General features: G+C 41.0%; 2 protein-coding genes across 2 annotated transcripts in view; one reads left to right on the forward strand and one right to left on the reverse strand.

Moving 5' to 3' along the window:
* Nucleotides 1–7103: 7103 nt before the first annotated feature.
* On the reverse strand, nt 7104–17624 carry LOC308395929 (uncharacterized protein). Its single transcript, XM_080880980.1, has 13 exons — nt 17471–17624; nt 16682–16797; nt 15821–15934; nt 15023–15127; nt 14610–14735; nt 14050–14175; nt 12582–12660; nt 12228–12447; nt 10265–12062; nt 9990–10163; nt 9674–9847; nt 8734–8780; nt 7104–8558 (listed from the first exon to the last, which is right to left on the reverse strand). Exons 2-13 carry the CDS (start codon nt 16768–16770, stop codon nt 8026–8028), a joined length of 3585 nt encoding a protein of 1194 aa, XP_080737106.1. The 5' UTR covers nt 16771–16797; nt 17471–17624; the 3' UTR covers nt 7104–8025.
* Nucleotides 17625–20237: 2613 nt separating this feature from the next.
* The window catches only part of LOC308410012 (uncharacterized protein), a 48650-nt gene continuing 43948 nt past the window's right edge, over nt 20238–24939 (forward strand). Inside the window, exon 1 of the mRNA XM_080903064.1 lies at nt 20238–20385. The gene's annotated coding sequence lies outside the window, so the exon portion shown is untranslated. The remainder of the gene's footprint in view (nt 20386–24939) is intronic.

Raw genomic sequence — 24939 nt, forward strand, 5'->3', positions numbered from 1 at the left:
GGTCCCAGCTCTCTGCAGGTCATTCACCAGGTCTGAACACTTTGGCACCACAGGCCCAGATTCAGGTGTGAACCTGTTACATGAAATCCATTACCTGTTTACGTCCAGTCACTCGATCAGCTGTGCTTAAATGTTTCATTTTAATAAAACTAGTCAACAGGAAGTAGAATAAATAGGAATCAATCATTTACTGACAGCATTTACGCGTATGATTTAAATAAGTGCAGATGTTGTATCAGGTATAACTGCACACAGTAACTGTATTACAATAAGGACTTAACAGAGCCCTCTGGTGGAGCCTCTAAGTACTGCATTGACTAGAATACACCTCTTCCTCCTTAGCCTCACACCACCTGCTACACCTCTACTCTTCTATGACTACAGTCATCCACACGACTGAGGTGAGGTCACATGGTTTATATTCATATGTAAGGAGCACAGAGATGTCCTAGCAGCTGACCTCAGGTCAGTTTAATGACTGTGAGCTCAGATCAGCAGCTCTGTTATTCTCACTGTGAAAGGGAGACACTCAGACACAGCGCTCATGTCAGCTTGTTCTCATGCAGGAGGATCAGGAGCTCCATGTTTGTCATATTCTTTATTTTTGAATCATGGTGTGTTTCTGCCATCAGAGTCTGTCATGAGTACTCCAGGTTTCACAGCAGCTCTTCTGAATGCTGAGGAGGACTCCAACCTCATGTTTCACCTCTGAGGTTCTGATGTCTGTGAACACTCGTGTTTCTTCTCTGGGCTCATCTGGATAAAAACACCTTTCTGTGTTTGAGTCCAGCCTCATTCTGACTGACTGTTAGCCTTTAAGAGAAAAACATGTCTTTTATTTATTTAGATATTTATTATGAAAACAAACTCAAGACCAGAGCAATTCAATTCAATTCAATTTTATTTATATAGCGCCAAATCACAACAAAAGTCGCCTCAAGGCGCTTCATAGATACAGAGAAAAACCCAACAATCATATGACCCCCTATGAGCAAGCACTTTGGCGACAGTGGGAAGGAAATACTCCCTTTCAACAGGAAGAAACCTCCAGCAGAACCAGGCTCAGGGAGGGGCGGGGCCATCTGCTGTGATTGGTTGGGGTGAGAGAAGGAAGACAGGATAAAGACATGCTGTGGAAGAGAGACAGAGGTTAATAACAGATATGATTCAATGCAGAGAGGTCTGTTAACACATAGTGAGTGAGAAAGGTGACTGGAAAGGAAAAACTCAATGCATCATGGGAATCCCCGTCAGCCTACGTCTATTGCAGCATAACTAAGGGAGGATTCAGGGTCACCTGGTCCAGCCCTAACTATATGCTTTAGCAAAAAGGAAAGTTTGAAGCCTAATCTTAAAAGTAGAGATAGTGTCTGTCTCCTGAATCCAAACTGGAAGCTGGTTCCACAGAAGAGGGGCCTGAAAACTGAAGGCTCTGCCTCCCATTCTACTTTTAAATACTCTAGGAACAACAAGTAGGCCTGCAGAGCGAGAGCGAAGTGCTCTAATAGGGTGATATGGTACTACAAGGTCATTAAGATAAGATGGGGCCTGATTATTTAAGACCTTGTATGTGAGGAGCAGGATTTTGAATTCAATTCTGGATTTAACAGGAAGCCAATGAAGGGAAGCCAAAACAGGAGAAATCTGCTCTCTCTTTCTAGTCCCTGTCAGGACTCTTGCTGCAGCGTTTTGGATTAACTGAAGGCTTTTCAGCGAGTTTTTTGGACTTCCTGATAATAATGAATTACAGTCGTCCAGCCTGGAAGTAATAAATGCGACTAGTTTTTCAGCGTCACTCTGAGACAGGATATGTCTAACTTTAGAGATGTTGCACAAATGGAAGAACGCAGTCTTACATATTTGTTTAATATGTGCGTTGAAGGACATGTCCTGGTCAAAAATGACTCCAAGGTTCCTCACAGCGTTATAGAGCACACCTGATCACATGACATGTGAAGCTGACACAGGCCCAGAGTGAAAACCTCCATTGTTATAATTGCAAACATAACGAGGGGAGATCATATCTAATGACTCAGTTTGTTGTGCTTTGCACTGATTTATTATTGTACACTCTCACTTGTTCACAGAGGCAGAAACCGTGTTAGAAGCACAGAATCTTTACAGTCTCAACATGTTCAAAATGAGATCTGGCCACTTGTTCATCAAAGTTACTCACAGACAGCAGGTTTATAATAAGGACGTTTATTAAAAGCTTTGCAGGTTTATCATCACAGATCATCGAGTGTAGTAGCACGTGTCACTGTGGAGACAGTTTCAGATGTTTTCTGAAACATGGCTTTGACCATGACTACAGGAATTAAAAGGTCTGACCTGGTTAAACTGGGCATACACTGTGCGATTTTTTTAAGTCGCGTTATTCAGCTACTGCTCAAACTGTACAATTGAATCTCAGGGATAGAAGTTCATAGGTCAGGATATTCCATACAACATCCAGATCTTCTTCTGATGACGGTAAGATGAGCCTGCAGCATCAACGGGGAGTGCGTGGAAAGGGTCTCCAGTTTCAAGTTTCTGGGTGTGCACATAGACACAGACCTCCAATGGAGCTCTAACACCTCTGCGGTCTTAAAGAAGGCCCAACAGCGTCTCCACTTTCAGAGAATCCTCAGAAAAATGGAGCTGCTGACCGTCTTCTACCGCTGCTCCATTGAAAGTGTGCTGACATATTGCATCGGTGTGTGGTTCTCCAGCTGCACCACAGCACACAGAAAGGCACTCCAGAGGGTCATCAACATGGCCCAAAAAATCATTGGACATCCTCTTCCCTCCCTGAAGGACCTGTACAGCACTCGCTGTCTCAAGAGGGCACGCAGCATCCTACGGGACTGCACACACCCAGGACACCGGGTGTTTGAGCTGCTGAGGTCCCGAACAAACAGACTGAAGGACAGCTTTTACAACAGGGCAATAGCCCTGATCAATGTAAATAGCTGACCTGACTGGATACCTCCCTGGACTTTTTAGGGGGGAGGTAACAATGTTTAAAACAATAATATTTATATTTATAACAAGGTGCAATAATAATTAATGTGCAATAATAACAGTGTGCAATACAAATACACTTATTCTTCTTTTTTATACTAAGTTAATATACTGTGTTGTGTTGTTTGTTGTGTTGTGATGTGTCATATTGTGTCGTGTTGTGTTATATGTAGTGCCGACGTAGGACAGTTTTTCCAATTTCATTGTACTACTGTACTATGTATGACTGTGCAATGACAATAAAGAGTTATCTTATCTTATCTTATGAAGACCAGAGCTGACCACTAAACGGGAGACAGTTTATCTGTGGAGAGACTTCCTGAACTCAGGGACTGTTGGATCTGCTCCACTGGAGAACGAGCATTCAGTTCATTCAGACAGTGGAGCAGATTGATGCTTTTCTCTGCAGACAGATTCTCACTGAGTTTCTCCTTGATTTACTGCAGTGGTTCCCAAACTTTTTTTGCTGGGCCCCCCTTTGTTTTACAAGAAAAATGTTCGCGCCCCCCCGGGTGCGCACGCATATGCACGCACACATCCTCCAACCACACACGCCCATATTTTGCTCTATTGCGGTTTATTTCACACCTCAAACATTTAGTAAACAATTAAGCAAATACAAGTAATCTGCAATAAATTACAGGTAGTAATAAAATAAACTACTAACTCTTTTACGCTACGTCCGCACCTAAACGGCGTTTTGAATCACCGAAAACTGAGACTCCTTTTTTGTGTTTACGTGTGGACGAGGAATACAGAGTTCGTCACGCAACGTCAAAGGTATGTGCCTTTATTCACATCACGCTGTGCGCCACGTTATTGTTTACATGGGATACATTGCAGAATGGGAGATAGAGACAAAATACTGCAGGCTTTACATGCTTACACACACACGCAGTTACTGTCCCTCCGTTTACAAAGGCAGAGGCGTCACAGTGGGATTATTTTACATGTAGTTGTTTTTTTCATGTGTAATAATATTCAACATTGCTGTCAATACATTTTTCAAAAAATGCATCTCTGTGCAAAATGGGTTTAAAAACATAAACAGCTGTGGGATCCTGTTTGTCCGTGATTTGAACCGGGGGACAAATCGTGGCAGGATCAGCCTGATGTTATTTGTATCCCACTGTAACTTTACTGTATAAAGTATAGTATAGTATGTATATCTCCAAAATGTTAGGTATAGTTAGTCATTACAAGAAGTGTTTGTGAACTAAAAATCACAAATGTGGGATCCTGTTTGTCCGTGATTTGAACAGCCCAGCGCTGCTCCCAAAGAAGGGAAGACCAGTCCTGCAGGGAGACCTACCTCGGCACTTGAGCAAGTGAAACCAAAGGGAAGATATGCTTCACCATATTTTCTAGTCTTTGGCTTAGACCGGGGTGGGCAATCTCAGTCCACGAGGGCCGGTGTCCCTGCAGGTTTTAGATCTCACCTTAGGTCAACACACCTGAATCACATGATTAGTTCGTTACCAGACCTCTGGAGAACTGCAGGACATGTTGAGGAGCTAATTTAGCCATTTAAATCAGCTGTGTTGGTTCGAGGACGCATCTAAAACCTGCAGGGACACCTGCAGCCCACCCCTGGCTTAGAATGAAGTTGGTTTGGAAACATTTTCAGCGATGCTTTATCTCCTGCTTTGCATTTCTGTAGGCGCCCATGCTAGCAGTGTCCAAGTGTTTTTTGTTTTTTTTTCCCCTTTTCATCCTGCGCCCCCCCTGCCATGGCTCTGCGCCCCCCCCTAGGGGGCGGGCCCCTCACTTTGGGAAGGTCTGATTTACTGGACTGTTTCCTTAAGCTGGGTTTACACTGTGCAATTTTTGGCCCATTTGAGCCGATTTTTGCAGTCGTGCGACCGGCGGCTGTCTCGGGTCTCTGCTCCTCCTGCGTCCCCTTTCCCTCCTCCACCTGCTGGCCTCCACCACTTGCTAATCTTACTGAATCTGTGGAAGCTTCGCAATAGCCACCGCAAGAAGTAACAAATAACGACCCTATCCTATTTAAATCTAAACCCAGTAACGATTAATGCGTTCCTGATGTTGGCATACTAACTAGTTACCACAATAATAACGTAGTTACTGTAATGCGTTACTTAATAACGCGTTAGTCCCAACATTGCCAATGTGTGGTATCAATGTCTCTGCTCTGAACATCCTGTGGTGTTCAGAGCAGAGACTGCAACACCATCTCTTCCAGTGAGAAGACAAAAAGTGACCTTCAGATGTTTTCTTCACCAAGAGTTTCCTTTGCAGAACTTTGTACCAACCTGCTCACTCTTTAACAAAGTTGTTGCAATGTCTTTTGTTTACCTCATGGAGAATTAAAGATTGATTCTTAAGTTTTAATCTGAAGTCAATGTTCCCTCAAATTTTTCACGTGTCTGAGCGAACACACAAACTTCCTGAGCGTCCCTTGGACCACTGTGAGCAACATTAGACGTGTGCACTGTGGTCACGCCAGCATTGAATCCATCCAAGTTACATGTTTATTAAAATAATCAAATTACAGCATTTATGTTAGACTACTTTTAATTAACTGCTTTAGCCCACTTACAATGAAAATTAAAAACAATCTTGTTCATGACCTGTGTAGTATGTTAACACTATTGGAAGTAAAAATAACTTGAACTCCAACTTTGAAAACAAAACTTTCTTTTTTTTTATATAAAGCTCTGACTTGTATTATGAGTCTGTGGTCTGGGAGAGAGTCTGTAACTCTGTCTGCAAAATACAGTAAATAATGACCAATGTTGGGAAATTAATTATATAGTTACTTCTTCAAAAAAGTTACTGAGTTTTGCAAGCAAAGTTTTTTGCAGCTGTTTACCTAAAAATGCAGCAAAGGTATTTTTTTAAATAAACATTTCAAACTATTTATAGAAAAATCAGCTGTTCTGCATCAAATTTGATGCCACACATATTATTTGTGCCACTCCAAAAAAGTAATTTCTGTCCACTATGAGATAAAGCAGAACATCAGCCTGATACCTGCAGGCCTGACAGCAGCAGATGTATCACTGCTGTAACATTCAGCAGTCGCCTTATTGTTCTGACACACAAAACAAAACTACTGACTACTCCTAAAACTTCCTCCCTTCCTAAACAACTAAAGCCGCATTGCCATATCATTTTCTGATTGGTCGACATGGTACATTTTTCGACCAAAAGGAAAGGGTGGAGTTTTTTTGGTTTTGTCTTTGCTCACAGGCTTTCCAGTGTTTTCCTTATAAAACAAAGTTTTTACCGTTTCTTCCCACAGTAAATATAAACAACCATAGTATTCAGGAAGAAAACCAAACACTGCAGATATTTTATCATAACTCTGGCCTATCAACACAATTTAAAAACTGGTATAAACGTTTTCCGTCAATTGTTCCGTCTGTCCTGCTCACATCTCCAATGGTTGTACACGTTGTCATTAACGTGGCTTCACTCCACATCAGCCGCTTTGCTAGTTAAAACACCGGTGTCGGCACATAAGGACGCTGTCATAGCCTGTCAACGCTTAGCTGCGTATATACGAATGTGAATCGCATTATCGGCTGGACTTTGGGATAAGGTGGCATCGTTCTTATCCCATACTGGAGCAGCTGGTCTGACTGACTAACAATTCTGTATTGCAGTGTTAAAGTTTTAATTTCAATTTCAATTCAGGTTAGATTTTATTTTTGTGTGCAACACAGGTTTTCTGTGTGCAGAGACCGTGCCAGCAGTGCGCAATTGTGCACGCACACAGCTTAGAGGGAACATTGATTGGAACCATGTTAATAAATTTAATTAGGGTTACTTTCATTTCAAAAAGTAATCCAGTAATGTTGTTGTTAGCAGGGACAGAGTGGGCATTCTGACAGGTACCAAAGTTGTCTGTAAGGTGAAATGCTGAGCTTCTATTGTAGGAGCCATTCTTTGGGTTAATACCTTATGTGGTCACTAGAGGTCACCTTTTTCTGTTTTGATTATGTATTGTAAAGGTATTTAAGGTAGACGCACGTAATCGACGTCAGGTGTGTCATTGAGAAGGCAAACAGTTTGTGACCGTTGTGCTGTTATGCTAAGTCGATACGGAATAAAGACCAAAAAGGACAAGATACATACTGCTGGATTTATTGGACTGTGAACTTAATTCATGCATACCAGTGACATCGCGTCACCCCCGTTAACGACCACCTCAGTGGCTTCAAGCGTAGGCTTAGCCTCTACATCTATTTTACATTATATACACAGTTTTCTCAGCACAAAATCAAGTAACTGAACCTAACATATAATTGAAACCATAAAAAGAGATTTTATACAATTCTGAACCAAATTAAAATAATACACGGTGTCCCGGCATTTAAAATTATATGATTAAATATTAAATTAACTTTCAGATTGCAAAATAATTTTTAAAAACTTTGATTTTGGTTTCTCAACCACCCTCTCACTGATGTTAAAGTGCTATGTTTGAGATTACACTGCTGTTCCATATTAAAATCCAATGTGTTAAAATGACAATAAAAACCAATTAACTAACTCAGGGCCCTAACAATGTAACTGTTGGTATATTGTGCAATTACTTATAAGTTAGAGGATTACATACGTCAGAGTGGATCCAGTAGATGTCTGCAGTGCCAGCTTTAGCAAAAGTTAGCAACCAGACCGATAAAACATAACTATAGAGTATTTTGATAGTGAGAACATCTATGAATCATTGTGGAAAGAATGCTTACTGATTAAATAATATATAATCAATACTGGAGGAAGGTTCAGGAGACCATACAGACATTCTGAATTGAATTTAAAAATTGTGTACCGTTTGATCTTTGATATTGTAGTGCCTGAAGGGAACAGGAGAGAATACACAACAAAAAATATGAGCAACACAACTAATTAGAAGGAACACCAGTTCTATATCCACACTATACTGTATACTTACATCACACTTGAACAATAAAATAAACCTTTAATAACAAACAGCCTGTTTAAAAATGCTGAAAAGCTGACTTCTGAAGTGTTTCTGTAAAAGGAGGACAGCCTTTAGACTGCACAAAGAAAGACTGAAGAATTTGACCCAAAAACAAACCCAGGATAAAGAGGTTCAGTGAATGTGGTGTTGAAGGTGTGGAGGTGGATCAGAGTGTCAGAGGAGACTCTGTAGAAGGACAGAGTGCCAGCAGGACAGTCCACATACACTGCTGCTCTGTTAGAGGCAGAGGAGGAGGAGGAGATTGTTGTTCTTGTCTTATTGTGCCAGACAGCATGAGGACCATGATCAAAGCAGCTCAGACTCCACGAATGTTCGTTAAATCCAAGTTCACAGTCATATCTGTCTCCCTTCCTTCTGATTCTTCTGTAACTCACTGATATATCAACCATTCCTCTCCACTCGACCTCCCAGTAACAGCGACCAGTCAGACCATCTCTGCACAGGAGCTGAGGATACTGATCAAATCTGTCTGGATGATCAGGATATGACTGAACCTCCTCCACACGTGTCACCTTCCTGTTGTTGTCAGACAGTTGGAGGTTTGTGTTCACTGTGTTTGTGTCGACTGTGATTTGACAGGAATCTGATGGAGAGAACAAACACAATCCAGCTGCAGTTATTGATCCATCATCTGTTCATTGATTGACACTTTGATGATGACTCCTGACATCAGAGATGTGAATGAGTGATGTGACAGTTTGAAGATGGTTGAATGTGTGCTGCTTTGTTTTCATGAATCACATTAAAAAGACACTTACACTTCCTCAGACCTGGTGTCAACCATCGGACTCCAGCAGGCTCCACCCTGAAAGGAGGAGGGGGGTCAGACCAGCACAGTCTCTTTCCGCATGCACACATGGACATTACATGGCTCTCATTCACACACTGTTAGACACTGACTTTGCTAACAAAACGGGAATAGAAAGGTCCTGCTACCACACATCTTACAAATAGGACTCTGACTCTTACAATCCACATTTCTTTGGTTGTCAGAAAGTTTTCAGCATCTTTACAGCGGTCACCATCTGGAACATGCTGTAGGTGATGCATTTCTGCAGCCATTTCTGTACCTTGGCTGTCTTCTGTATTCAAATTTGTGTACTCCAGAAAACTTAACATTTAAAAGGGTTGGACTAACATTAGTTTTATAGCTTGTTACACTCCAAATGTTTCCATTTGCCTTCAGACATGATAGCTGACAGGAAGAACACAATTACAAAGTTAACATTTCCACATTACTTATAGCAGCTAGCTTCAGTTAGCTTCCTTATTTGATCTTATACTAATGAACTCAAAGACGCAGCTTAAATTAACCTGTAATTATAAAAATGTCTATAAGGTTTGTGTACTGCTCTCACCTGAAACACATTAAAATAACCTGTCTCATGCTACAATCCCAACAGCAAATTGAGTGTGCCAAGATTATGACAAAAAACTCTTATCCACTTCACTGTATTTAAACTTTCCAAAGATAACCCAGACTGGGGTATGTGTGGGCCAAAAACCTCTGCGTAATGCTTCAGGAAGGCTGCACTGTCACTGCCCATGCACCAGACTTCTTTATTTCTTTGCACAAGTATTCATGAAAATAATCATTTTTCAAAACTATTTAGTGAAATTGATCCTCTTGACTTAAAATTTTATCTTAATGTGTGTTCTTTATCTATTCATGTGTGGCTGTCACAAGACTCTCCATACCTCAGAGTTTCCAGTCTCCAGCATGGATCACTCATTCCAGCCGACAGCCGTTGCATCCCGAAGCCTCTTGAGTGATTGTAACTCAGATCCAGCTCTTTCAGATGGGAGGGGTTGGAGCTGATAGCTGATGCGAGCGAAGTGCAGCCTTCTTCTGTGATCAGACAGCCTGACAAACTAGAGTCCCACAAATTTAGCAAATGTTTTTAACGTTTTTTGAAAAAATAATTATACTATACTTATAATAAATGAGAAGGAGAGTAAGCAATAACCATGTCTTTCCTATCTAAATGTAAGTTTAAAAAGCTCTTGATCTGACCTGAGAGTTTCCAGTGTACACTGAGGACTTTCAAGCCCCACTGAGAGAAGCTTCACGCCTGAATCCTGCAGATTGTTGTTACTCAGGTCCAGCTCTTTTAGACTGCAAGACTGGGAACAGAGGACTGTGGAAAGAGCTTCACAGGTTCTTTCTGAAAGGTTGCAGCAACTTAGCCTAAAGAGACAAACAAAATACAAAAGTGTTCTACCTTTTCTATAGTTGTAAGCTACTTTGTATCATTTTCATTCATAAATAAGTGCTATCTATGTACTTACAGAGCTTTTTTAGAGGCTTTCACAACTGGCAGGAGCCTCAGAAGAGCCTCCTCTGAAGCAGAGTATTTCTTCAGGTCAAACACATCCAGATCTTCTTCTGATGACAGTAAGATGAAGACCAGAGCTGACCACTGAGCGGGAGACAGTTTATCTGTGGAGAGACTTCCTGATCTCAGGGACTGTTGGACCTGCTCCACTAGAGAACGATCATTCAGTTCATTCAGACAGTGGAACAGATTGATGCTTTTCTCTGCAGTCAGATTTTCACTGAGTTTCTCCTTGATGTACTGAACTGTTTCCTGATTGGTCTGTGAGCTACTTCCTGTCTGTATCAGCAGACCTTGAAGGAGAGTCTGACTGGTTTGCAGTGAAAGGCCCAGGAGGAAGCGGAGGAACAAGTCCAGGTGTCCATTTGGACTCTGTAACGCCTTATTCACAGCACTTTGATAGAAATGTGTCTCTGTAAAGTATCTTGGTTTTGACCTCTTGGAGGTTGTTTTTTGTTCTTCCAGCAGATTGAGTCCAGAGTTGATGAAGGTCAGATGGACATGAAGAGCAGCCAGAAACTCCTGAACACTCAGATGGATGAAGCAGAACACCTTGTCCTGGTACAGTCCTCTCTCCTCTTTAAAGATCTGTGTGAACACTCCTGAGTACACTGAGGCTGCTCTGATATCGATGCCACACTCTGTCAGGTCTGATTCATAGAAGATCAGCTTTCCTTTCTGCAGCTGCTCAAAAGCCAGTTTTCCCAGAGACTCAATCATCTCCCTGCTCTCTGGACTCCAGTGTGGATCTGTCTCAGCTCCTCTGTCATACTTGACCTTCTTCACTTTGACCTGAACCACCAGGAAGTGGATGTACATCTCAGTCAGGGTCTTGGGCAGCTGCCCTCCCTCTCTGGTTTTCAGCACATCCTCCAGAACTGTAGCAGTGATCCAGCAGAAGACTGGGATGTGGCACATGATGTGGAGGCTTCGTGATGTCTTGATGTGTGAGATGATCCTGCTGGCCTGCTCCTCATCTCTGAATCTCTTCCTGAAGTACTCCTCCTTCTGTGGGTCTGTGAACCCTCTGACCTCTGTCACCATGCCAACACAGTCAGGAGGGATCTGATTGGCTGCTGCAGGTCGTGTGGTTATCCAGAGGCGAGCAGAGGGAAGCAGTTTCCCCCTGATGAGGTTTATCAGCAGCACATCCACTGAGGTGGACTCTCTAGGGTCAGTTAGGATTGTAGTTTTGTGGAAGTCCAGAGGAAGTCGACACTCATCCAGACCATCAAAGATGAACACAACCTGGAAGTCTTCAAACCTGCAGATTCCTGCTTCTTTGGTTTCAGTAAAGAAGCGATGAACAAGTCCCACCAAGCTGAACTTTTTTTCTTCCAGCACATTCAGCTCTCTGAAAGTGAATGGAAATATGAACTGGATGTCCTGCTTGGCTTTGTCTTCAGCCCAGTCCAGGCTGTATTTCTGTGTTAAGACTGTTTTCCCAATGCCAGCCACTCCCTTTGTCAGCACTGTTCTGATTGGTTCATCTCTTCCAGGTGAGGCTTTAAAGATGTCCTCTTGTCTGATTGTTGTTTCTGGTCTGTCTGGTTTCCTGGATGCTGTTTCAATCTGTCTGACCTCATGTTCATCATTGACCTCTGCAGTCCCTCCCTCTGTGATGTAGAGCTCTGTGTAGATCTGATTCAGAAGGGTTGGGCTTCCTGCTTTAGCGATCCCCTCAAACACACACTGGAACTTCTTCTTCAGTGCAGATTTAAGGTTTTGCTGACAAACTCTGCTGGGAGTTCCTAAAAGAACAACAGACCAAATATACCAACCAAATGTTTAGAAAGTTCAGGCAACAATTTCATGCCCTAAATCATTAGCATTTCAACACATGTGGGTCCCTCTTTTGAAACATTAGTAAATGTTCCAGTTACTCAGCAAAAGAAAATCTTCAGAGAAATCCTCACTGTTCTTCAGACGGTCAACCAGATCCTCCTGCTTCATTCTTCTTAGGAAGTTGACTGTGATTTTTATAAATGCCTCTCTGTTGCTCCTCCATTGCTTTTCATCTTCACAATGCAATACTGCTTCATCCTCCATCTCACTGCCTTCATAATATGGACTCAAAACCTTCTGGATCTTCTTCAGCTCGTCCTTCACAAAAGTGATGATGTTGTCCTCCAGCAGCTGGAACAGAATACTTTATGAATGAGCCAATCAGACTGAAATCATGGAGCCAAACATCAGATCTCTACAAAGAGCAGCATGGAGATGACTGTGAACACAATAGATGTAAAAGTAGTTGTTGCACATGTACAGACCATAAATATGGAGTCCAGCTGTGTTTGATGCTGCTGGGCAGACTGACCACTGGGAACCTCTGAGCTCTCCTGGTCCACTCTGTGGAGGAACCATGAAGAATTACATTACACTATCTTTCCACATACACATCCAGCCACGTAAAATGGTCACCTGGTTATTAATGTGCCATTTACGCTTTCAAATAAATTAGTCATGCCTGCTTACTCAAGTTGTGGCTAATCTAAGTTTAACACTTTTGGGATTTGTTTAAATTTAAAAATTTGCAGTGTGAAAGGGACAGTCCAAATGCAAATACAGACACTCTTCTCATGTGCAGAATCTATTTAGTTAGCTAGTTAAGCAATTGTAATTGCAAATGGACAGAATTAACCTGGTCTTAATGAGCGACTATGCAAACAGCGCTCCCTGCACCTACAGACAATCATTCCTTTTTATACAATGCAATTAGGAGGTTATTCACAGCTGATATATTTTACACATTTTCTATATCGTTTCGTGGGATTGTGCAGTCAAAGCAACACCATCATATTATAACACTCTCAACCTGAATGTAGGGAAAACCACAACATGTTTATATGAAACTGCAGTGTGTTATTTTCATAGTCTCTTGTGCATTATGTTCAGTTTTCTCCACCCCCTGCTCGTTAGGTGATTCCATTCCCCTGCACCTTGTTTCCCAGCTGTCGCTTTCTCTAATTATCTCATGTGTATTTAAACCCTCATTTTTCTAATTTCTCTGTCTTGTTGTCCTGTTTGAGTCTCACATGCTTCCTGCTTGAAACCAGTTTTGAAACTTCTGTGAAACTTCCTGAACGAATGCCAATGATATGTTTCTTCCTTTAATAAAATTAATCACAAAAGATTTTTCAGATTTCACTAGTTTTTAAAAGTATGCAGCCCAGAGTATGTTACTAAAACTGGTGTTAAAGGCATCTCTAAGGGTTTCGTTTCAAACTGAGAAGCTTATCTGGGGTTTTAGAGATCTCGTTCTTTGCATAATAAATTTTACTCAGCTAATTACCACTTTATGTTTAATGGTTGTAAATGCTCCGATATGTTCATACTTTAGAGAAGTTTTGCCAGAAGATCATGGCTGTCATGACTACTTTTCATATGTTATATCTGAGTTTTATGAACCTTTGTGTAATGTTTGGTATCTGAAGAACAAACTTGTGACTGTGTTGCTCAAACTGGAGTTCCTCTACCTGATTTCATGTCTCACTGTTATGTGAAATAACACATACACTATAAACATGGCCTGGATTTGTATAGCGCCTTACTAATCCCTAAGGACCCCAAAGTGCTTTACACGTTCAGTCATTCACCCATTCACACACACACTACACTAACACTGCTCTTCAGATTATTCTTTACCCTGAGCTGTTTTTAGTATACCGTAGATACCTACTTACACCTCAGTACAGAGCAAACAGCCACTTAATGAGACGGTACTGATGGAAAACGTACCTCCTTCGTTTCCCTGGTTTTAAGGGTATAACGTTTTTCTTGAAAAATAGCGGTGGCTCCATGGATGCATCACTCTTCACAGACTCACAGCTACGTGTCTGTTTGAAGACAGTTCTTTGACAGATCCTGGTAAGCAAACAATGAGCCATCCCAGAGAAAATTAGATCATAAATGTATACAGTTTAAAAATGAATAACCATTAAATGTTAAAAACAATCCAGAACCCTGAGAGTAGACCGAGATGCATAAAAGGCCTTTTGTAGTTCTGCTCTAAAATATTTTTTCTAGATCTACCAGATGAACTCATCCGCTGCCATTATTATTAAGAGTCCTGCCTCAGAGCTTTAACCACCTCTGAGCATTGTTTTGGTGTCTGTTACTTGTGAGTCTCTTAGTTAAACCGAACTTCCAAAATCTGATTTCAGGTCTCACTGCTACGTCCCACTAACACTCACATTAATCTTTACAACCATTTTAGGTCTAAATATCAGCTTAAACCCGAGTACAGGGAACCAGGTAATTATAGCGACAGCTCTAATGGACGTTCCAGGAGAGCTCACCTCTTTGGTTTTCCTGCTCTAAAGGTTGATGCTGGTTTCTTGAAGAATAGCGGTGGCTCCATGGAGGTATCACTCTTCAGAGACACACAGCTGTGATCAGGCTCACAGCAGCCTGGTCTGTCATGTCTGCCAGATAAAGAAGTAGACCACCAAGAACAAGTTTATTCAATTCAGTTTTGTTGACATAGCGCCAAATCAGTCGCCTCAAGGTGCTTTATGTTGTAAGGTAGACCCTACAATAATACATACAGAGAGTTTACTCATTCAGAAGACACATAGTAACATAATTGTTCATCATACATGAAAATGTCCTCTGCTGTTTCTGCTGGACTGAACTAAAATGCCACATGACTTCTCGCATGACTCTGAAGATGAGGACACATGAGGAAGAAGATGACCTGATGTTTACTTACACCATCTCTGAAATAATCTGCTTTTTGAAGAACAGTGGAGGCTCCATGGACAGATTACTCTTTAAGGACACACAGCTGGCATCAGGTTCAGGATAGTCTGATGGTCTGAGGCGGATCGCAGCAGACAGAAAGATCGAGTCCCAGGATCAAGATTAAGATTTCAATTAAAAAATATTTTTGTGTTCAGAAAAACATGCAACCACATTATAAACAACAACAATTCTGGATGATTTACAAACAAATATTCGAGTCATTTCTGGCCATTACTCTGTTATTAGCAGGTACAGAAACTAATCCTTCTCCTTTCTGAAACTGTGAACCATGACGCTGCCCTACAGATGGACCCACACACTGTTTTCACCGTTCTCTCCAAAGTCACAGGAAATATAATGCTCACGTTTTCTGTTAAACTTTGTTAATTATCTCTAAGTTACATACAGTGTGAATTTCCACCTACTGAACTTCTCCTCAAACCATCTCACATAAATACAAACAGTTATTTTCTTCTGCAGCCTCATTTAAACCCTTCATCCTCTAACTCTTTGCTGTCAGTCAGACTGATGAAGAAAGTTTTTCCCACCAATGTCTCAGGATCACACGGAGTTGATCAACTGTCGTGATTATATTTCTTATTTTGTTCACACATTTATCTGCAGGCTGAAGCTTTTGACTGATTCTGATGCACAGCTTTATGTTTATGTAAGAACACATAAAGCTGACATGCTGTAGGTACACAAAGCTAATGAAAAGTAACACTGAACACACAAATGTGGCATTAAGGACTCAGTTCCAGCTTACATGTCTGGAGCAAAGAACAGTGGAGGCTCTATGGACTGATTACTCCTCAGAGACACACAGCTGGATTCAGAAAACCTCTGGGGGACATGAGGCCAACAGGTTCTCCCACTGACTCTGGCAGACATGGAGAGAAAACCATGTTAAATCATTGTTCACAGAAGATTCTCTCTCCACAGACATCTGACCTGTAGGAGGTCTCTTCATGTTCTTCCTCCCCACTTTCACCAAGAGCTGCTCACAGACGATTATCATTGGCGCCTCTCTCTAATATTGAACATCTTTACCTTACCTTATGAGTGAGATAACTATGACAGCTGGTGTTACATTAGTAAATATACATTTCTTTCATTCTAAAACTCATTTGTGTTATGATTCATGTAAAATTGCTAATAAATGTTAGAAATAATGAGTATTTATATACTTTAGCCTTTTTTTCTTCACCTGCAGGCATCACCAGCCTCCAGCATGTATTACTCAGAAGAAAAAGTTATATTAAGAACATTTTAAGAATTATCGTTATTTTTTAAAATCTGCTCTTTGAGCCACTTGTTTGGTCGACTTGTAATGTATTTGTTGATGTTTGATGCTAGAAAAATAACCAGGATAGAAGAAGAAGAAGAAGGGATTCATTATTTACAGCTTTGATTTGTGGTTGAATGATTTATTTCACAACCAGATCAAACCTCTAAACTGTCCCCTCATGTTCTGTGGAGCCTGGCTGTGTTTGTCACACCCTGAGTTATATGTTCCCACACACTACAGGTTGGATCCAGCATGTGTTTATTGGAGCTTTGAGTGTGATGTGAGTGCTGAGCTGTGACATGGAGAAGAGTCATGGACAGTTAGAGATGGTCGTCTCACCTCTGAGCTTTGGTCTGGCTCTCATGTTCCCCACACAGAGTGCTTTTAGAGGGAGGGACTCCCTCCTCTCTGTCCTCACACTGATCCATGCTGCTCAGCTCACACACACTTTCTACCTGCAGAGGAAACACAAATCATTCATGTGCACATCAACTGAAACCCTGCTTTCCATCATGTGTGCTGTCCAGATATCAGCTGCTTCTTTCCTGCTTCCTCTCAGTGTCAGCTGGATGCAGTCAGACAGCAGTGTGAGGCAGAGGAAGCTGCCATCAGCTGCTCTGCTTCTATTTAAAGGTTTTACTGATATCTGTGCCGTTATCATATCTGTTTATTGATCCGACTCTTGAAAATTTATACTCCCAGTTTTATATGATTATTACATATTATATTATATTTATCAGTCTTACTCGGTCTGTCCGAGTTACAAACGTTACAAGTGTCGTAACAACCGTCCTTACAGACGATGACTTCCTGTTACAGGAGAACAGCCAGTGTGACGCAGTATTTTTACTCACAGGCCATTGTGTGTAATCCAAAACAGTCCTGTTTATAACAAGTAATAATTGAGTCCGTCTTTCCCTCTGGCAGCACCGTGAAGATAAAGTTCCGTCCGGAGCTCAGAGTGTCTACATTCTGGTGTTGTGCCAAACGTGATCGCACAAACTAACACAATATGGCGAACACGGCCTCGTTGCGGTGCCGTATTCGCAGTCTGAGCTGCGAGTCCGTCACCGTGAACTAAGCTGCACACAGGGAAACATCACGAACATTACACACTCCTTGCGTTACCTTCACACGGAGCTTCACGCGGCGACGGTCCACTCACACAAAGTTCAGGAAAAAAAGTAACGAACACGGAAACACCCGAGCAGCTGCTGTTCACCGAGACTGTCTCATATTCCACGGAGTAGTGATGGGTCGTTCGCGAACGAAAAGGCTCTTAGAGCCGCCTCTTTGACGTGAACGACGCGAGCCGGCTCCTTATCGCGAGCCGTCACGTGGTTTTTTTTTCCTTTTCTTTCTCTCACCCTCTCTCTCTCGCCTGCACGTGAGCCTTGTGCTTTATGCTGGGAAGAGGGGGGAGGGGCGGTAGTTACACTCAGTAGCAGGAACAGAGCCAGAGGGAGAGAGAGAGAAAGAGAGGCAGGGACAACAACGTCACATTAGAAAGGTATAGTAATCATCCACAACTATTTTCGGTTGCAGATGATAAAGGATTCAGAAAGTTTATTCATGCAGGTCCATATGACAGAGAATGTGCATCTTCTTTTTGTTTTCCTATTATAATTTATATTTAATTGTGTTGTGGTTTGCAGTGTTTTGTGTTGTTTTCACTTTAAATTTGTAAAAGGAAAAAGCTGAAAATTTAAATAGTTAAAAGTTGAAATGTGAATAGTTGATTTTTGTATTATATGATTTATTTATTACATTTTATGTGGAGTGAATAAATAAAAGTATATTTACGGTGGCCTCTACAGACAAAGCACATACAAACTTCAAATCACGTACGAACTCTGAAGCATGTGCAAACTCCAAAACACGTAAAAACTCCAAAACACGTACAAAAGACAACAGAAGTGCTCCAGGATGCTGGGCGCAGTGTGGAGCTTTTGTTATCTTGTGGCTACACAAGCCAAGAGTACCAACAACCGGATTTGGTGTGTGGTAGTAACAGGTAAATGAACTTTTTTTTAAATTATTTGAATATATTTGAGTGCCTGTGTATAAATACACAAACAATACACACATGCTTTCAATTGTGTAATTTAAGTGATCTAGTAGCTCTGCTTTGGAAGTTCAGTTCATGCTAGAAATGTGTTTCGGAGTTTGTATGTGTTTTGTCTCTAGGGGCCACCGCATATATTTATATATAAACATACCGGTATATAAATGAAACCACTTTGTTTTACGTTAGTAATTCCTTTTGTGCAGAATTTTATATTATTGTTAATAATAAATTAATTAAAGCAACAAAACAACCTGAAGAGCCGGTTGGGAGCCGAAAGAGCCGGCTCTTTTTAGTGAGTCAAACCGAAAGAGCAGGATCTCTAAAAAGAGCCGGAAATCCCATCACTACCACGGAGAGAGCCGCACCTCCTCACGCACACGGGTGTTTATGAAAACGGGGACTTTCCGTTCTTAAAATCTCTCCGCCCACATGTAAACGCCAAAAACAAAGTCAAACGCTGCCAAGAACATGGCAAATCCTGACCGAGTAGTAATGTTGGCTTATCGCAAGCTTGGAGGGAGGTGTACTTCTGAAGTTTGCGTTTTTCTGGAAAGGAAGCAAATTTTTACTTTTCAACTGCCTTCAATCTTTCAAGTGTGTGTGTGTGTGTGTGTGTGTGTGTGTGTGTGTGTGTGTGTGTGTGTGTGTGTGTGTGTGTGTGTGTGTGTGAAAACCATAGTTAGTTACATTTGCAGTAACAGGATTTTGTCGTTGTAGAAATTCATCTCATTGTGGCGAAGGAGCAATAACCAGTAAAGGTGACTAAGGAATGCTGACAACGCCTCCTGGGGAGGAAGTTACCCCTGGAAAGATTTCTAAAGCCAATGTGGATCTTATACTAGCTACCAAAGCCCTCAGGCTCGTTATTAACAGCAGAGGTGGGGTTAAAGGCTTCTGAAGATTAGGACTCAGATTGATCCGGAGGAGCGGTGCATCAGTAAAACCGTTCCACACCACCCTGAAATTTGTGTGTAACAGCTGGTCTGTGCAATGCGCAATAAACACAACATATTATTTACTGCCAGATCATAATAGCAGATGATACCACAATGTAACATGCAGGCATTAATCTAACAGTTTCATTAAAAGCTGCATTTTCACAGATATTTCACTTTTATTTGTTGTAGATGCAGCAGAGAGTGACTTGCTATGTGCTGAGAAAAAGGAGATCAATTTAGTTCATCACTGAAGACTAACAAGTGTGCTCGCCTCTAAACACTCAGCGTGAGGACTGAAGGAAGAGTTTTACACTGCACTGCGCTCACAGCTTGTAGCCGATTAACACTCGTTCGAATAACAAATCCCACTTATATAGCTATAGCAAAGCCTCAACAGGCATGGACTTAATGCAGTTTGCAGTGTGCCATAAATGTCTAATTCATGAGAAAGAAAGGAAATGACAGTGTTTTTTAATCCACAAGAAAACTGGAGAAATGAGAAGGAGACAGGAGGAGGAGAGAAGAAACAAACACTTCACATGTCAGATTTGATCACACTGGGTTAAACAGCACACTTCAGTTTAGGGGAAACACTGTGACATTGCATGTTATGTTACAGTGTCAAGACCATGTGGAAGAAAGAAGACTGATTCAAAACCTCAAAGTGAAGCTAGAGTTAAATGCTTTACTTAGAAACAATTCACGAAGTAAAAATCATCAGGTAATATTAGATTTCTTAGACAAACACATTTATATGATAGCATCTAATCCTGAAGTGACGTTCTGGACCACACTCCATACCAGTTGGTGGCGGTATTGCACCATTCTGTTGTTTGCCAACCGCCAATAACATTTAGAAGAAGAAGAAGCGGAAGAAGAGCAGGAAGAAGAAGAAAAACAAGGAAGAAGTTGGAGGAAAGTTGTTTGTTTCTTGTGGGACGTGATTCTGTTCAAACCCGGATTATCTTCAGTCTCTTTTGTTCCTGCTTCCTAATGGGCTGAAACTTTGTCACGTTCGCGGGATGTTGAGTGTTGAGGTCAGTTGTGTGTCTTCCCGCCCTGTTTACCTCGGTGTAAGCTCATTGCTCACTTTTCATTTTTCGTAGGTTTTAATTTACGTTTGAAAGTTTCAAGTGCGGGTTAAAAACGGCCCGGTGTGTTCAAGGACGCCGCGGACTCGTGAATACGAGAATCCACTTTTAATATGTTTTTAGACTAAAATGTCGCTGTGTGGACGTCACGTGTCTGTCAACAAGTGCTGCGAATTTAGAAAACACGTCGGTGCAAATTACAAGTCTGTGTCATCATTTTTGTTCGTTTGCTGTCGGGCTGTCAACTCTAACGCCGTCATCACGATTAATGTGATTAAAAGTTTAAGTGAAAGCGTACAGCACATGTTCATGTATATAAACTTCCCCCTGTGATCAATAAAACTATTCTCATTCTTACATGCGAGTCCAGGAAGACTGCCATTAATACTTAACACAAAGATAAATGTCAAAGTAACAGCAGCAATAATAAACAGGGTTTAATTCACTCTGTAGTCTGCAGACTGTCGTAATACATTAGACCGGATTCTTTTCCACACTCAGAAACTGCAGATTGTGCCTTAAAACAGCGGCCACGTGGTTATCAGAGTGCGCAGGTGCACATTCTGAGTGGGCCTGTCTGCAGATGAGGAAAACTGAGAAGATCTACAAGGTTTGTTTTTCCTCCTCTTGATATTTTTGGGCTCTTTAGAAATAAAATAAAAATGACTGGCTTTGCTATCTTTGTTTAAACTGAGACAAAAAAGTGATCCGTGTCGATCTGAAACAAAGAATCCTGGAACCACCTTCACTTTCGCTTTACTAATGTTAAGCTGCACAGGTTTATAGATGGCAAAAACATCACTGGTACAGTTTCACGTCATACTTTTTAGACACATTGCAAATGCAGGGCATACGTACTTTGCTACTTATTTCAGTATAAAATTATTTTCATCCTAAATACTGCATTGCTGTTTTTTGCAGCAGTTCTGTAGCAAGAATATGGCTCCATATGTTTATACTAGGGGTGCAACGATATTCGTATCGATATTGAACCGTTCGATACAGTGCTTTCGGTTCGGGACGCATATGTATCGAACAATACAACATTTGTAATTTATTTTATCAACTTTCCTTCTGACGATGCTGTCTGTGTTGAGCGCTCAGTGAATCTGCGTTCGACTACTCCGCCTAGGCTGCACTGTCGAGCGCAGATCCACTGAGCGCTCCACACAGACAGCATAGTCAGAAGGAAGAGCGCAGGGCAAGCTAGCGAGACAGAAGTTAAGCTCTCCTCGCAACATGGCAAATTGAACCTCCCCCACCCTCATTCAGATCTGGCGTTTGGAATTATTTTGGTTTTCATGTGACGTATGACCCTGAAGGTAAGCGCGTCATGGACTAAAGTAAAACAGTATGTTGGATGTGCCATGCAATGCTCAATTACAAGGGTGGGAGCTAGTGTGTTGGCGCAGTTAGCTCGTTAACTTGTTGGCCGTCTAGCCCCATGCACGGGGCGATCGGCGGTAGCTCGTTAACGGAGATTTGCCGTGTTGTGGCATTAAGGTCATTTCAGCGAGATTAACCTGAAAGCACTAGTGGGAACACAACGAATATGACTGCACATTTACGCCGACATCATCCTAGTGCAAAGACCAAAACAACAAGCATGCTACTAACTTTAGCCGAGTCATTTAGACAGCTGTTAGCACATGATCCTCCTATGCTGCTGAGAATATAGCCCAGAAGAAGCGGATAGTATAGCTTTTATTTTGGAAAGAGACATTTCTCTGTAATAAACTCTCTTTTCCAAAGATGAGTGATTCCTCAATCAGATACAGGGCTTGCAAAATCGCTAGCCCGACGTCCTGGGGCTAGCGATTTTCCCAGTCGGGCTACCAAAATCTATCTCTGCCCTGCCCGTCGGGCTATTGTAGGAAGGAAAAATATATGTCAATGCTTTTGCATTCTTTCAGAAATGTAGCTGGGTAATTATGTCATTGGCATCGGTGAGCCACTGTCAATATGTGACATATTGAAATCGCGTTTGAATTTGCGCTTGTTTTTTTGCTTTCACTTTGCAATCGTGCGAACTGTGTATAGAGAGCGACAGTACTGATTGGTGAGTGATGATAATTTGTGCACCAATTCCTCTGACATCGTCTTATTAATCGTTAGCTTACTATGCAAACATGACAAGTGAAATCTCCCGCAGCTTAAACATGTGAGAGGTTGATCGCGCAGAGAATCGCTGAGCTTATGTGAGTGCGTGTGTAAAAGCAGCAGGATATATATTTTAGTTCTGCTGAGCCAAATAAGACAGGTCAGGGTGAAGAAGTGACAGCCAAAGAAAAGCTTACCACAAAACGGAGAAGTTATGACAAATCAGACTATAAGGCAAAAAGAAAGTGCAGCTTTATGGTTTCATGGACAAAAGAATTTCTGTGGCTGCAATATGACGAGCTAAATAACCAGGGCTGCACATAAGTGGTCCGCAGGTGCGCATTCGCTGTCAAAATAAAAAACACGCACAAGGGTTAGGGTTAAATTTAAAAACTGTACTTTTGACTTAAAATATATATTTATAATTTTAATAAATGACAAATTAAAAAGGCATGAACATTTTTTTTGTATCGAAAAAATATCGAACCGTGACACCAAAGTATCGAACCGAACCGTGAATTTTGTGTATCGTTGCACCCCTAGTTTATACACATAAATGAAAGTGACATTTTCTAGAAATAAAGTAGACCCATTTAAAAAAAAAAAAAAAAAGGGAAAAAAATTATATAACATCGGTTCAACAAATTGATACTTTGAAATATTACAGTACTTGTCAAAAGTCTTGAGCCAGCCCTCGTTTCTTTAAAATGTTCTTGGTAAATGGAAAATGGGTACTGTGGTTCATGGAAATGTGCAGAATAGTCTAAATAATGACTTTATAAAGAACGTCAGTATTTGGTATGACCATCTTTTTTCCCCCTATAGTCTGAACTTTTACTCATCAGGAGGAACGTCTGTGACCTGGTCAGCTAATCTTTGCTGTTGCCAATAGTCCGTACCAGAAATACTACTTGTTTAATCTGATTGTTAATACAGTTAAGCAGCACGACTGATTACTGAAAGATAGTATTCATCTTTTCCAATGACTATGTCTAATGTGTGTTTGACATTAATCAAGGCTAAGCCTTAACTTGGTATCTGAGTGTGTGTTGGTTTTAGACTAGTTGGTTAGTCCATTCTTTTTAACGTCCCTAGTCTTCGGGACTAGTTCTGCAGGCTTCTTCAAAGCTCTCCTTTGGATGTTGGCTGCCTTTTGTTTGGTTCTCTGTCAAGATGATCCTCCAGTCCATGGTCAGTCTATGACTGATGGTGCTTTACTGTGTTTTTCAAACCCGGAATGGGAGTGTTTGGGTTTATTGGCATGCTGCAAAATGTTTTTTTTTTTTTTTTAATTAATATTTTATTTTTTAATAAGCAACCTATATGAACACAAATAAACCAAAATAAACAAATAATCAAAAATAAACATAAACAAACGGGTGTACCATCTAGTGTGTATATGCTCTCTCTCTCTCTCTCACACACACACACACACACACACACACACACACACACACACACACACACACACACACACACACACATCCTTAGACATACATACACATACCTACATACATATGTATTCGCCTATACCCTCATACATACTGACATATACATATATACACATAACAATTCAGAAAATATGGCATACATAATTACAGAGATTCAAACAAGATCAGGTCTCCTTGACAAAATGTAATGTTTCCATTTAACCCAAATATCACTAAATATGTCATATTGGAGTCTATTAATGAAGGTAATTATTTCCATTTTAAACAACCCATATACAATCTCATACCAGTCATTTAGTGATGGAATTTTCACACTAAGCCATTTCTTGGTAATAGTCTTACGGGCAGCCAGACTCAGAATACCATACAACAGCTTGGACATTTTATCTACATTCACTGAGTATAGATATCCAAACAAAAGTTCATCCCAATTAAAGGGAAGTTGCATACTAAAAATGATCTGTAACTCAGAATGAATCGATACCCAAAAAATGTTGATCATTGGGCAAGACCAAAACAGGTGAAAATGTTTTATTCCTTGGGCCCCACAGTTTCTCCAGCAGCTGGAGTAATTAGAATAATGTTTACTTTGTGCAGGAGTAATAAAGAACCTACAGAGACTCTTCCAACCAAAACATCTCCATATATTAGAACTAGAAATTCTCCACTGAAAAGCACACTGCTGATACCAAATGTCATTTGAAATTGCTGTATTTGTTTCCCTTTCCCATTTTTTTTGATGTAGGTAGTATTCCAGTTCTTAACCTCTTGTATACCCTTATACAGTCTAGAAATCACCTTGAGGCCGGGGTCTGCCTGGTAAGCCTTGACAAATATACTCAAAACAGGTAAAGAGAAAAGATCTGTTCTCTTAGGTATAAAGTTATATAGGTGATGCCTAATTTGAAGAAACCTAAAAAAATACGTTTTACTTAACTGGTATTGATCT

Source organism: Rhamphochromis sp. 'chilingali' (genome assembly GCF_963969265.1).
Source record: "Rhamphochromis sp. 'chilingali' genome assembly, chromosome: 1".
NCBI lineage: Eukaryota > Metazoa > Chordata > Actinopteri > Cichliformes > Cichlidae > Rhamphochromis > Rhamphochromis sp. 'chilingali'.